The following is a 13,102-nucleotide window of genomic DNA, read 5'->3' on the forward strand; positions in this document are numbered from 1 at the left end:
GGAACTATATTATATATCTCTTTAGGGCAGAACATAACTTCCACAACAAAATATTGTCCTAGAGCCAATCCAACTCTGTTAATAGCTTATTAATTTGATCATGTTGTTGGAATACTTTTTATTATTATTTTGAGTACATGCTGCTGAATGTCAATTTCTAGTACCCAAGGAAATATCATAGCAAATTACATGATGAAAGATTAACAAATGAAGTTTCTTTCTAGAAGAAGGCAATACTATTTTGTCAAAATTTTAATGAGATTCATTTAGACCAAATGAACTGAATTTTCAACCCCAAAAAAAAAAACACTGAATTCAATTCTCCTATAAAATAAATAGAGTAATAGAACCAATTATATTCCTTAGTAAAAGAAGTACAGCTAGTGACACAACAAAAGTGAAAAAGAATGAGATTATGTTTGTGTTTGAAACAAACATGGTAATTGGGTTATTGGGCAGGCACTGATGCTGATCTAAAATGAGTACAATGGCTGGCAATTTCCAAATAGTATAGTCAATAGAAAAGTAGCTTATTGGGAAGACTAGACCAAAGACCAGCCTCAGATACCACACATGACTCTGCAGATTTGTCTCTGAGAAGTCTGAACACAGAAAAGAGAAAAGTACAGAAATTTGTGAAGAGGAGAGCTCTTGAGTCTTCTTCTTGGGTCATCTTCCATTTCATCAAAGGAGATCTTGATCTCTTCCAATGAACAACAAACCAAGCTCAGCCACACCACCATCATCAAAGCCCACATGGGTCCTGCCCTACAAGACCCAAAACCTCACTGACCTCTACACTTTGGGCAGGGTACTTGGCCAGGGTCAGTTTGGCACCACCTACCTCTGCACTGAAAGCTCCACAGGCCACCAATATGCCTGCAAATCCATCCCAAAGCGTAAGCTTCTTTGCATAGAGGACTATGAAGATGTGTGGAGGGAGATTCAGATGATGCACCACCTCTCTGAGCACCCCCATGTGGTGAGGATCAGAGGCACCTATGAGGACTCAGTTTCTGTGCACTTGGTGATGGAGCTGTGCAAAGGAGGAGAGCTTTTTGATAGGATTGTGAAGAAGGGTCATTACAGTGAGAGAGAGGCTGCAAAGCTCTTGAAGACCATTGTTGGGGTTGTGGAGACTTGCCATTCACTTGGGGTTATGCATAGAGATCTAAAGCCTGAGAATTTCTTGTTTGATAGTGAGGAGGAAGATGCTGCTCTTAAAGCCACAGACTTTGGCCTCTCTGTTTTCTATAAGCCAGGTGAGACCTTTTCTGATGTTGTTGGTAGTCCGTATTATGTTGCCCCTGAGGTGCTGAGAAAGCATTATGGACCAGAATCAGATGTGTGGAGTGCTGGAGTGATTTTGTACATTTTGTTAAGTGGGGTCCCTCCCTTTTGGGCTGAAACTGAGATTGGGATTTTTAGGCAGATTTTGCAAGCAAGATTGGATTTTGAATCTGAACCATGGCCTAGGATTTCAGAAAGTGCTAAGGATCTGCTTAGGAAAATGCTTGAAAGAAACCCAAAGAAAAGGGTAACTGCCCATGAGGTTCTTTGCCATCCATGGATCATAGATGACACCATGGCTCCAGATAAGCCTCTTGATTCTGCAGTGCTTTCTAGGCTGAAGCAGTTCTCAGCCATGAACAAGCTCAAGAAGATGGCTTTAAGGGTCATAGCTGAGAGGCTGTCTGAGGAAGAGATTGGTGGGTTGAAAGAGCTGTTCAAGATGATTGATGCAGATGACAGTGGAAGCATCACATTTGATGAACTCAAAGAGGGCTTGAGGAAAGTGGGATCTGAGCTTATGGAGTCTGAGATTAAGGATCTTATGGAGGCAGCTGACATTGACAACAGTGGAACAATTGACTATGGTGAGTTTCTTGCAGCCACAGTGCACTTAAACAAGTTGGAGAGGGAAGAGAATTTGTTATCAGCCTTCTCCTTTTTTGACAAAGATGGTAGTGGTTTCATAACCATTGATGAGCTCAGGCAAGCCTGCAGGGAGTTTGGATTAGGCGAGCTCCATCTTGAGGACATGATCAAAGAAATTGATCAAGACAATGATGGGCAGATAGATTATGGAGAGTTTGCTGCAATGATGAGGAAGGGTAATGGAGGAGGCATTGGAAGGAGAACCATGAGAAGAACAATGAATTTGGGGGATGCTTTGGGGCTAGGACTTGCTGACAATGGGCTCCAACTAACTGATTAGAGTTCAACTAGGAGTGATCTCCTTTTTTGGTGATACAATCATATTTTCATGAATCATGGGGAGAAATCTATGGCTTAATCTTAATTTTCATCAATTACTAGCAAAAAGAAATTACTATCTATGGGTAGAGATTAAGTTGAAATCTTCCTGTAAGCAAAAATATTGTAGTTGGAATTACCTTGTTTTCATTTTTCGTTCTTCTTTTTTGGGGCACATGTGAGGCAGAAAACCTGGATGGATTGAAGGGGGATTCTCCAATAAGTATTTAAATTAAGGATTTGATATATATTTCTAATCTCGGCTGTTGGATTGCATTCATTAAATATGTTAGTAGATTTAATATGCAATATGCATGCAATCTAATGGTCTGAGATTAAAAATATGTAACTAATTTTTAACATAAAATACTTATCAGAGAATTTTCTGCATTGAAGGAGTTCAAAAATCAAACTTTCGTTGTAATTGTAGGGAACCACTCTAGAGTTACGAGCTAGAGTGCTTGACCAAACAAATGCCTTCAAATTCTGGAATTTGTGCTGAATTCTCTCTGGTGAAGGTGTGGGCTTTCAGTATAGCGAAAGGCAGATTCTATGTCTTGTCTTAAGCCCAATGCCGAATAGATTTGGTTCTTTTTGTGAGGTTTGAATGTAGGCAGGCATTTCTCTCTTGTTTTAGCCCAACGCCGCAATTACAACCTACTATCACACCATCAAATTTGTGTGTGTGTGTTGGGGGGAAGGGGCGCGGATAGCGCTTTAAAATAGGGGTGGACATCAAAATTGGAATACAGAAATTATTCAGAAACTGTGTCAAATCGTGTCAATTTTGTGCTGTCTCGTTTGATGTTGATGTGTAAACAAGATGATACCGTGTCATCCTGTTACTGTTTGGCACGACATCGATTCCACATTTGTGATCTCGGTTGGTGTCATACTGTACCGAAAGTACATTATTTTTATTAATCCTAATTTAATTTTAGTTCCAACCCTACTCTTTTCCACAGATATTTTGTCGACTCTCTCTTTGTTTCTCTGCATGCGTCCTTTCTTTTCCTCTGTCAAATTCTTCTCTTCTCCTTTCTCAATCACAATTTGAAGCCGTAATTCCCAAATCCTCCACCATCAATCGATCTCATCTTCTCCTCCTCCTCCTCATCCTCTTCCTCCTCCTCCTCCTCTGTGTGTGTGTGTGTGTGTGTGTGTGTGTGTACTTCTCCAAACCAATGGAAAAGGAAAGCCCCAACCCAAAGTCTCTCTGAGTTTTAGTGTAGAAAAATCAAGGGGTTGTTGAAGATCGTATTGTTGGTTGTAGACTTCTTCAAATTCGTTTCCCTCTGCTACCAATTTCAATCCGATCTCAGAGTCTCAGGTATTCATTTGGTTTGCAATTATTTGTTTTCAAATTTGAGAAATTGTTTTGATTTTGGTCCCTAACATCATTGATTTGCTGGTATTGTTCTTGAGCATTTATATTGGTGATTTGGGTGTTATATAGTTGTTTGCTTCAAAAGAACTTAAGGATTCCATATGAGAAGGAGGTGTGGATCGTGAAAAGGTATAACACATCCATAAGATCTACCATTTTTAAAAATTGTCACTGGGGTTGTGTCGTAAAAACTTGTCCTAGTTGTTTTGGAAGGAGTTATGTAAGATTTTAATTTATTTTTTTGGTCTCCTTATTTTTCCTTTTTCATTTTTTATATATGCCTTGAGTTCCCTAATTTTGCATTGTATAAACTATTCTAGTACAAACTGCTGTCATCCACAAGTTTGTTAAGGCCATGTGTTTTTGTCCATAGACTAAATACTAAGTCAACAATAGTTAATTTCGATAGCACAAGATTTTTGTATTGAAATTCTGTTTGATTACCTAAATATTAAGTCTGCAATAGTTGACCACCATTGAAATTCTATCTGATTTTTGTATTGAAGAACCCTTGCTTTCTTGTGTGAGGCTGCAAATCTTAATTATTTTCCATCAGTATCTCAAGTTTTATTTGAAGCCATTTGATCATTAGTGAGTTTTGCTTTGAGACTAAGGAATCTTATGTAACTTGATTCGTGAGTGTGTATGCAATTTGATTATGTAATGCCTTAAGAAGCACTAATCAGGATCGAATGCTCAATTTGATTTTGAGAATTTCCTATACTTGTACATTGCTAATCATCTTCTGCTGCTGTGGAAAACGTACATGCTTGTCTTATAGTTGGACACCTTACAACCTGCAACATGCTTGTCTTATAATTGTTTATTATTTTAAAATGTTGCATTTGTTTATAAGAACATGTGTGAATTTTTTTTTTCTTCAAAATATGCAATTACTGAAGCTGTTGCCACCAGTATAACATATTAGGGATCATAGTCTGAAATATCGATAATATTGAGGAAATATCGAGGATATTTCGATTTTTTTGAATCACGGATATTTCGGAACATATCCATGTACATATCGTATAAATATCGACAATATCGACGATAATATCGGAAAATATCGATGTCGATAATTTCGCTCACATTTCAGCAATATTTTGTCAAAATATCGGTGTAATATCGCTAAAATATCGAAAATATCGAAAATATCGAAAATATCGATGTGAAGGAAAAAAAAAAGTTATTAAAAAAAAAGGGGGAAAAGGGGAGAAAAAAGCACAAATGGGATATGAACCCCTCCCATTTTACTCCTCCAACACCTTAAACACCATATCACTTATGTTTTTGTGATAATATGCTAAAATATTTATATTTATATGGGTGGTATGTTAACAATTACATGCAAAACTATTTTGGGGATTTATCATTTGATGACTACTCTTCACAATACACTTACTCTACACATAGAGATGATGAAGATAGTGAAAAATTTGAACCTCGTAGGAACTCTATGTGATACTAAGTCATTCATGTATCTTACCATGCAATGTATAAAGTGTAAAATATTATAGTAAATCATTATATATGAATGATTACGGTGTATTTAATCTTTTTTCATTAATTATTACATATTTTTTACACTCATAGTGTTTGCCCGCTTGCTGTATAATCAACTTAAATTAGTTAAATCCATCATGCAATGCATTTTCTTCTAATTTTTTGTGATAAAATCATAGATAATTGACTAACATTCTCCAAAGTTTCAATAAAAATTTCCAAGTTTTTCTTACAATTTCCGTGATTTTTATTCAATTTTTATCGATATCGATAATATCCCGATATTTCCATCGAAATTTCTATATTTTTAGACTACCGATATTTCCGATATCATCGATATTTTAGACCTTGTTAGGGATTGATTCAAAGGAAAAGGGACATGCCATTTAAGATTTCTATTTCTTACTTTGAAGTTTGTACTTAATTTGGCTTCATTTGTTTTCTAAAAGCCTATGTGAGATTTTCATTTCTAGCTTTGTAATTTGACATGTTTTGAACTTGAACTCTTGATTGATTGTTTGTTTTGTTTGTATTAGGCTTGATTTGTTGTAAAAGCTTATATGAGATTTGATTTCCATTTCACTTAAACTTTGTATGAGATTTCCATTTCTTGGTTGGCCTTGAATCAAGACTCTTGAATCTTGATTGAGGGTTTTGTTGTATTACACTTGATTTATGAAATTTTGCAGATTTTTTACGGTATCAACATTGATACCGAATCATACCGATCCCGTTTGGGTTCGGTATGGTTTGAACGTGTTTTCAAAAACTCTCATCCCATGTTATTCCATCCCGATTCCCCTATTCGGGATTGACACTGGGATGATCTCCATCATGTGTCATCTCATACTGTGCCTAGCCCTACTTTAAAATGCATTATGTGATCAATACAACCATAAAAAGAAGCCTCTTTCAAGAAAGTTGGTGCTTAAGAACATTCATCCTTATAATCCATTGACCTAAAAAAGAGAGCATGATTGTTGTTAATTTGGGGTGGTCTTCTTGTATCTGTGCAAATGTTTTAATATTTGTTAATTTGAGCTTACCCATAAAACTAATCATGCTGCGGTAAGTAACAGAGACGAAAGTAGCCTCTCGTTCCCAATTTTAGATCATTTTCTCAAATCGTATAACTGTCAAAAGTGAGTGACTATCTGACTATCTGAATTTTATAATCGTATTTCTTCAAATTTCTTTCTATAATTTCAGGGCACTTTGGTTGGAGATGGTCTAATAGACAAATAGACTTAAAATTTATTTTAATAAACGTAGAATGAGGGATTCAAATCTAGAATTTCTTAGAATATTGAGAAGAGAAATATCACTAAATTAAACTAAGAACCACTTGATAAACTAAACACGTTTCTATGATCAATATAATAACCTTATGTTTAGATGAGGGAAACTAACTTAGAATTTAGCTAAAAATCGAAAATTTAAGATGAGAAATTGACAATTCCCTTATTTGGCAACTTAAATGTGGAATTTATTAAATGATGCGAGAAAAAAATCGTGGAAATTAGGGCATAAAATTTCCGAGTTTAATTTCTACCAAAATAGGCGTCATTTTACAATTTCCATGGCATCATTTACAAAATTCGACATACATAAATTCAAACACTAAAATCTTCAATTGTTAGAAATTGAAATGATAAAAATTTAAATTCCATCATTTTAGAATTCTATGTAATTTTCAATTACTTCACAAAGGGATGGTAGAATCTAACTAATGAAAAAGCTGACTTTTCTTTGTTTTTTCTTTTTTTGGAAGTTCATAAACACTACATGTTACGTAGTGATAGCCATGCAATAATTTTTCATTTTTCTTGCAAAATTTTTTTCATATAATTGGGCCAAGTGGATTCTCTCTCCCCAAACCAAAATGGCACATGAGTAAATTTGTCAGAAACATAACCCAATTCCAACCAGTGGCTACCGTTTTCCATGCCATTTGAGTACCAAGTTGTGACAGCAACCGTGGTGGTGGTGTGGGACCCAGTCTCAGTTTCATCTCACAATAGGTTTCGTTGACGTCAAAAAAGACTTTGAAAAATAGTGAAAAACAGAACCTTCTGGATTCACAACCTGCATAAATATCTACCCGGCGATGCAATCTCAGCCGTCCATCAGGACTTCTAAATAAAAGATCGTCTTTTAATTGATTATAATAAAAGTCACAAATAACCTATTTAAATGGGGCTGGTTTCTGGAGTGTTCTTGCACCTGTTGTGTATGGTTACGGGAGGCTGCTGCTGATGTTTCTTTTTTCCTTCCGTATTCTCCTTTCCTAAGCCTAAAATCATGCTAAGGTTCCGTGTTCCAATCCAAAAAGATGTAGGCCAAGTGTTGTAACATACGACTTCTTCTTCTTCTTCTCCTTTGTGTCTGTCTGTGTGTTCGTGTTCTGTTTTAGCTTTTTGGGTCCTATAATTTGTCGACAAGAACAAAAAACAGAAATTAAGAGCGTTGTAGGGTTTGGATTTGATTTCGAGGAGTTGAAGAAGAATGGCTAAAGGGGAAGAGAAAGGCGGTGACGACTTCTACGCAGTTTTGGGGTTGAAAAAGGAATGCACAGGCTCGGAGCTCAGAAAAGCCTATAAGAAACTTGCACTGGTTAGAGTTTTTAACCATTTCTGCTCAATTGAACCTTTTGTTTTTTTTACAATTCATTCAAATGGGTCCTATTAAAATTGAAATCCAGAGCTAAAGAACTAGTCTTTTCCTCCATTTAGCTTCTGGGTCTTTGACAAATCATTGAAAAAATTGACCTTTCTTCTATTGTTTGTTGTTCACTACTGGTTCTAAGCATCACTGGGTCCTTCAATGAAACTTATGGGAAATGGGTTTCCCAAAAGAAATTGAAGTTGAAGCATTTAAATCCCGGGAATGGGTTTTCAGTGAATGATCAAACAGGTTAGAGAGATTGAAAAAGCATTGAGATTTCTGGGATTTAAGGGAAATCCAGGGAACTGTGTATTTTTTTTTTTCCCTTTACTTTATTGTACGTTGCAGTTAATTTTATGTCTTTCTTTGTTGCTATAGAGATGGCATCCAGATCGTTGTTCAGCCCCCGGGAATTCTAAGTTTGTGGAAGAAGCCAAGAAGAAATTCCAAGACATTCAGCAAGCCTATTCTGGTAATTCCACCCTCTCAATCGCGTGTTGATTATTATTTTATTAGTATTTTGAGTAAATTGGTCATGAGGCGCATGTGCTCTGTTTTGGTAAACAGTTCTATCTGACGCGAATAAGAGGTTTCTGTACGATGTAGGAGCCTATGACAGTGAGGATGATGACGAAAATAATGTAAGCTTTCTTTCTGTTAGAGGTCCTCTGTGTGTAGAATTTACTGCTTCTCTTTTACCTCTAGCTTTTCAGTTATTGGAAACATGTTGTCGGTGCAGGGAATGGGTGAGTTTTTGGACGAGATGGCAATGATGATGAGCCAAACGAAGCCTAATGTATGCTTCAAATTCACTCACCTTTCTTCGTTTTTAATTTAAGTATTTGCACTTCTTTTTCGTATATGTCTTTTAAACATGTTGAAGCAAGCAGACCAAGAAAAAATGGGATGGAATTGCTTTCGGCTTTTTGGGAAAACCTACGTTGTTGGTTTACTTTTTGCTTTTTTTATTAAGGCCTTTATTCTTGCTACGCCACTTGAGAAGAGTCCTAATGGGGTTATTTTAGAATTAGAACCGACAGTTGATGGGCCTCTTAAGGGTCAATAGTTCTATCTAAATAGATAGGCCCAATGATTTGATGTTTTTATGGTGATTTGATCGCTTGTATTCAAATATTAGGAAGTACGGGTTGACCATAGGATGGTTTAGCTAACAAACCTAAATCTCTGTGGGCCCACCTAGACCATTATGTAATTTCATTTGTTTAACTACAAAGAAGAGGAGACCAAGATTAAGGGAAAGGATGAGATGTGACTATTGATTGGTAAATCGATGGTTATGAGACGATTTGTTCTGTGTGCAAATGCACAAATTTGCATTGAGTGATTAGTGCATATTTGTAAGTGTCAGTCGCCATGTGCACGTGAACAACTGTGAGCTGTTGATTGGTGTGAGACTCCCTGTGAGGTCCACGTACATTTCTAGCGAGGCTTAGTGGGCCAGTAACTCTGACAAAAATATTAGGACATAGAGAAGAATGCTGACTGTTGTGGATTGGTTATGGGGTCTAACTATTTTGAATTTGTGTGCACTAGTCATAATCAGCCATGCAGTATGATTAAGAGATTACTTTGATGATATTGCATGTTCTTTCATCTTTTTTACTGGGTTTTAATGAAATTTCTGAGCTGAGCGTTGTAATTGTAATCATAAGTCTCCCTGGTTGCATTTGGAATAATCATGATGATAGTGTTTCTGCGTACTACTGACATCTGGAGATTGGGTAATTGACAGGAAAATGGGAAGGAGAGCTTAGAAGAACTACAAAATCTCTTTGATGAAATGTTTCAAGGGGATATTGGGAGTTTTGGCTCTGGCCCTCAGCCTGCTACTTCCTGTTCTACTTCTTCATATGTGTCGTATTGTGAAAGTTCTGGTTCCAATAACAAGCGTAATTCCTCTGAAATGAATTATGAGAAGGCAACCTTGGAAGATTCTTCTGGCTTCAACACTCATTTTCAGAGTTTTTGTTTCGGGGTCAGTTCCCTCCTCTTTATGCTTCTTAATGCTTTTAGCTTTTTGTGTTATTAATATGAGGCATATGGGATGAGTGTTTGATTTTTCCATGAGACCGAAGACGGGCCAATGTGAGACACTTATACCAATAAGCCTACAAACCTCCTATACCATAAACCTATTATTTAAATTAGTCATGACCCCATTGCAATGTGGAACTATTATGTGGCTTTTTAAGTAAAGGCATTGCAATGGGAAGGCTCACATTCAATATTCCGTGCTGCTTATATTGTACAAGACACCGGAATTTAGTCTTGGGTATGGGCTTGCTTTGAAGTCTTAGACAGTTGATGAATCTATTTACCATCAAAGTTAGTTACCAAAGGAACCCAATAACTCAAGAGAGTTTGTGCCAAGTTTGATCCTTATAGAAGCTACCTTATTGACAACAATGTGCTATGAGTGTCTTAATGTTTTGTGTGTCCATTGTCAACTTTTGAAGGTAGTGTCTTTTTAACTAAATTACAATTGAGGCAAACAATTGGACTATGAACAAAAGCATTAAGGTATGAAAAAACATATGGTAAGTGTGTGTTTGTCTCTTTGCATTATAAGTATGCTGCTGTTGCCGCTTCTTTGCTTCTTTCCTCCTCTCTTTTAGCGCTAGTTCTTATTATGTACAAGCCTCATATTGTTGGTTTGTTTGGGATTGATGCTATGAAGACAGGTGGAAAGCCGGCAAGACATCGGGAAGGGGAAGGCAGTAAGAGAAGGGATTCAAGGAGAAGCCATCGGTAAACGAAGGCATGGCAGGAAACAAAAGGTTACATCTGGGCATGATGTTTCCTCAAATGATTATTCTGGTATATCAGCTAGATAATGTTATTGATTCAGTTAGTCATGAACTGTTGGGGACTTAGTTGGCAAAATTTTAGATCACCTTAGGTTTAGCAGGGGGTTGAGCCTCATTGTGGCATTCCTTCCATGCCATAATATTCAATGGCAATGGCATTGTCTCAAAGTCTTGAATTGTAATTCACTCATTCTCCGAATCTCATGTCATTACTTCATGTTAGTTGATGGGATTTCATTATTTACAATGACTTGATTGCCAAGGAACAATAATAAAGAAAAGACCTTGAAATATGTATGGGATATGTTGCTTTAGTGATAAAAGTATTTGTTCACAGCAAGCATTCAAATCTTGTTTGAGTAACAAGCAATTGAAGGATTGCATTGAAATTGTTGAATGGTTGGCCTCTCTAAAGATTTGGGTTTTCAAATATCCTCCACCAACCGACCATGAAGCTGCGAATATATGCCTACCAAACAAAGGAGGCTAATCCTATAATGGCAGAATTGTAGTTTTGTTATTTTTGATGGGCCAAGTTTTAGTATGTTGAGGGCGATGACCCCACAGTACGTGGGTGAAGGCCCCACATGTGTGTGATCCTAAAACCCAACTCCTAGGAAAAGCCTCATTCGTCTGCTTTATGCTTTGCGATGGTGAAGGAAAGGCAATTTGGACCCACTAATTCCGGCAAATTATTGCCCATCCAATTCTAGACTTGAAACCTTTTTTGTTGTAGGACCCAAAAGCCCCATGCAAGTTGCCAATATTTCAATCCGTCCATCCAAAACAGATGGTCGCCCGTCTTTGTCAACATTTTCATCACTAAGCAAGTGTTTAAAACACAAGTTGGGCAAAGCGTGTCGAAAGTGGACAAGGCAAAAGAAAAATCAAAAGGGATGTGAAAAATGATGTCTGGGAACACCAAGTCATGCTCTTTACTATATTGTGGGTGGTTAGTGGTGACATTAAGTTAACATAGCATAAGATCAAGATCTTGATTAGGCCTAGTAGATCATCTTGATCATCCTGACTTAGAAAATCTAATTATATTATTACTTGTTTTGCCTGCCATAATCCCCCATTAGCAAAGCCAGCTTGTGCTCACTCTAGAAGCTACCCACAACTTGCATTTTTATTTATTTTCTGAATCAACTTGCACTTTTGGAGAGTTTTTTTTTTTTGTTATGAATCAACTTGCACTTTTCTTTCTGACTGTCTGTCTAGTGGATGTGCTCATACAGTCATAGATAGTTGCTATATTTTGTAATTAAATTATGATATTATTGTATAGTTGTGTTTGGAAAGCATTATGGTCAAAGTTGGATCCTTGATGGCCAATGTAGGAAGATATCAAGACTATAATTGTTGACCTTGTATAATCTAGGGTGCATGTTGTTGGATATGAATTCCGAATCCTGTACGAAATATCCAATTTTGGCACACTCAAATTAAATCCAACATTTGAAAAATTCCAAAAAACAAACTTTCTGATAAAATTTAGACCAAGACGGGAACCATCTTAAAATTATGAATTTTGAAATATATTGGGATTTTAATTTTGAACTAACCAAAATAACTAATTTTATGGTGAAATGAATGAGAAGTAATGATCAAAGAAATATAGACTAGTAGAAAAGTATCACATATAAAATCGGGTAGTTATCTTTAAACTCTCTCTTCCTCTCTTTAATTGTGGGGTGGTTATAGTTGGTGTTTTAGTTGTAAGGTGATTGCCTGCAATGTGTCAATGGTGTTCTTTGTCTTTAAGGAGGCGACGACGTCTATGGTGGCAGTGGCAACAACGGCAGTAGTGGCTCTGTTAGTTTTTGGTTGTTTGTTTGGAGTTTTCTTATTGTGTAATAATTGCATCAACTCCTTGTGAGTTGAGTGTTTGATTGTTTTCTAGTCTCTACTTTTATTTTGTACTTGTGAAAGTTAAAAGTTGTAGTTGTGTTGGTAGATTTGGGCATTGTGATTCATTTCCGGTTTGTTCAGACATGCGGCTTTTATGCCGAAATTTCTCTGGCTTTTTGTGGCCTGTATTTGGATTAACCTTATGTGATTACTATGCTTCCATATTTGGATTACCCTTTTGTGGGCATTTGTATTTATCTTTATGTCTAATTTATGAATAAAATTATCGCATTTCTCTCAATAAGAAATAGAGACAAGTTGTTGCATGAATAGTACAGGTGAGCACTAGTATATGATATTTTGTTTAAGCTTTTCAATATTCAGCCCATTTTCACATTTAAAATCGTTGGGCATATTCAAAATTGAGAAAGATGATGAATTAATTTCCAATCATGGTCGTTGTGGACTCTAAAAAATATATATATATATATATATCCAAAAGTTTCGAGTTTTCCAAATTTGAAATGTGAAGTTTTCGGGAAAAAAAAAAAGGTAGAAAATATTCATTCCAAAGAAAAAACTTTGGGTTGGACTTAGATCCTCTGATCCC

General features: G+C 36.4%; 2 protein-coding genes across 8 annotated transcripts; both read left to right on the forward strand.

The window, feature by feature from the left end:
* Nucleotides 363–2,680, forward strand: LOC18782585 (calcium-dependent protein kinase SK5). Its single transcript, XM_007215204.2, has one exon. It carries the CDS (start codon nucleotides 710–712, stop codon nucleotides 2,216–2,218), a length of 1,509 nt encoding a protein of 502 aa, XP_007215266.1. The 5' UTR covers nucleotides 363–709; the 3' UTR covers nucleotides 2,219–2,680.
* On the forward strand, nucleotides 7,243–10,972 carry LOC18781974 (dnaJ homolog subfamily B member 6). Of its 7 annotated transcripts, none has more exons than XR_002270974.1 (7): nucleotides 7,348–7,759; nucleotides 8,189–8,282; nucleotides 8,378–8,451; nucleotides 8,550–8,606; nucleotides 9,564–9,806; nucleotides 10,288–10,368; nucleotides 10,509–10,620. XR_002270974.1 is itself a non-coding variant. In XM_020561023.1 (7 exons), exons 1-6 carry the CDS (start codon nucleotides 7,652–7,654, stop codon nucleotides 10,300–10,302), a joined length of 591 nt encoding a protein of 196 aa, XP_020416612.1. In that variant the 5' UTR covers nucleotides 7,348–7,651; the 3' UTR covers nucleotides 10,303–10,351; nucleotides 10,513–10,604. The 7 variants fall into 7 exon arrangements, 5 of the variants coding, with proteins under 5 accessions (XP_007215889.1, XP_007215890.1, XP_020416612.1 ...); XR_002270975.1 differs by having other exon boundaries at nucleotides 10,513–10,604; XM_020561023.1 differs by having other exon boundaries at nucleotides 10,288–10,351; nucleotides 10,513–10,604.

The sequence above is a fragment of the Prunus persica genome, chromosome G3 (assembly GCF_000346465.2).
Source record: "Prunus persica cultivar Lovell chromosome G3, Prunus_persica_NCBIv2, whole genome shotgun sequence".
Lineage (NCBI taxonomy): Eukaryota > Viridiplantae > Streptophyta > Magnoliopsida > Rosales > Rosaceae > Prunus > Prunus persica.

Bases quoted from the DNA above. Each gene is read 5' to 3' on its own strand.
- LOC18782585 (XM_007215204.2), top strand. From the start codon at position 710: ATGAACAACAAACCAAGCTCAGCCACACCACCATCATCAAAGCCCACA.
- LOC18781974 (XM_007215828.2), top strand. From the start codon at position 7,652: ATGGCTAAAGGGGAAGAGAAAGGCGGTGACGACTTCTACGCAGTTTTG. The intron at 8,607-9,563 runs GTATGCTTCAAA...GGTAATTGACAG, and splicing joins TGAGCCAAACGAAGCCTAAT to GAAAATGGGAAGGAGAGCTT. The intron at 9,807-10,512 runs GTCAGTTCCCTC...CTATGAAGACAG, and splicing joins TTCAGAGTTTTTGTTTCGGG to GTGGAAAGCCGGCAAGACAT.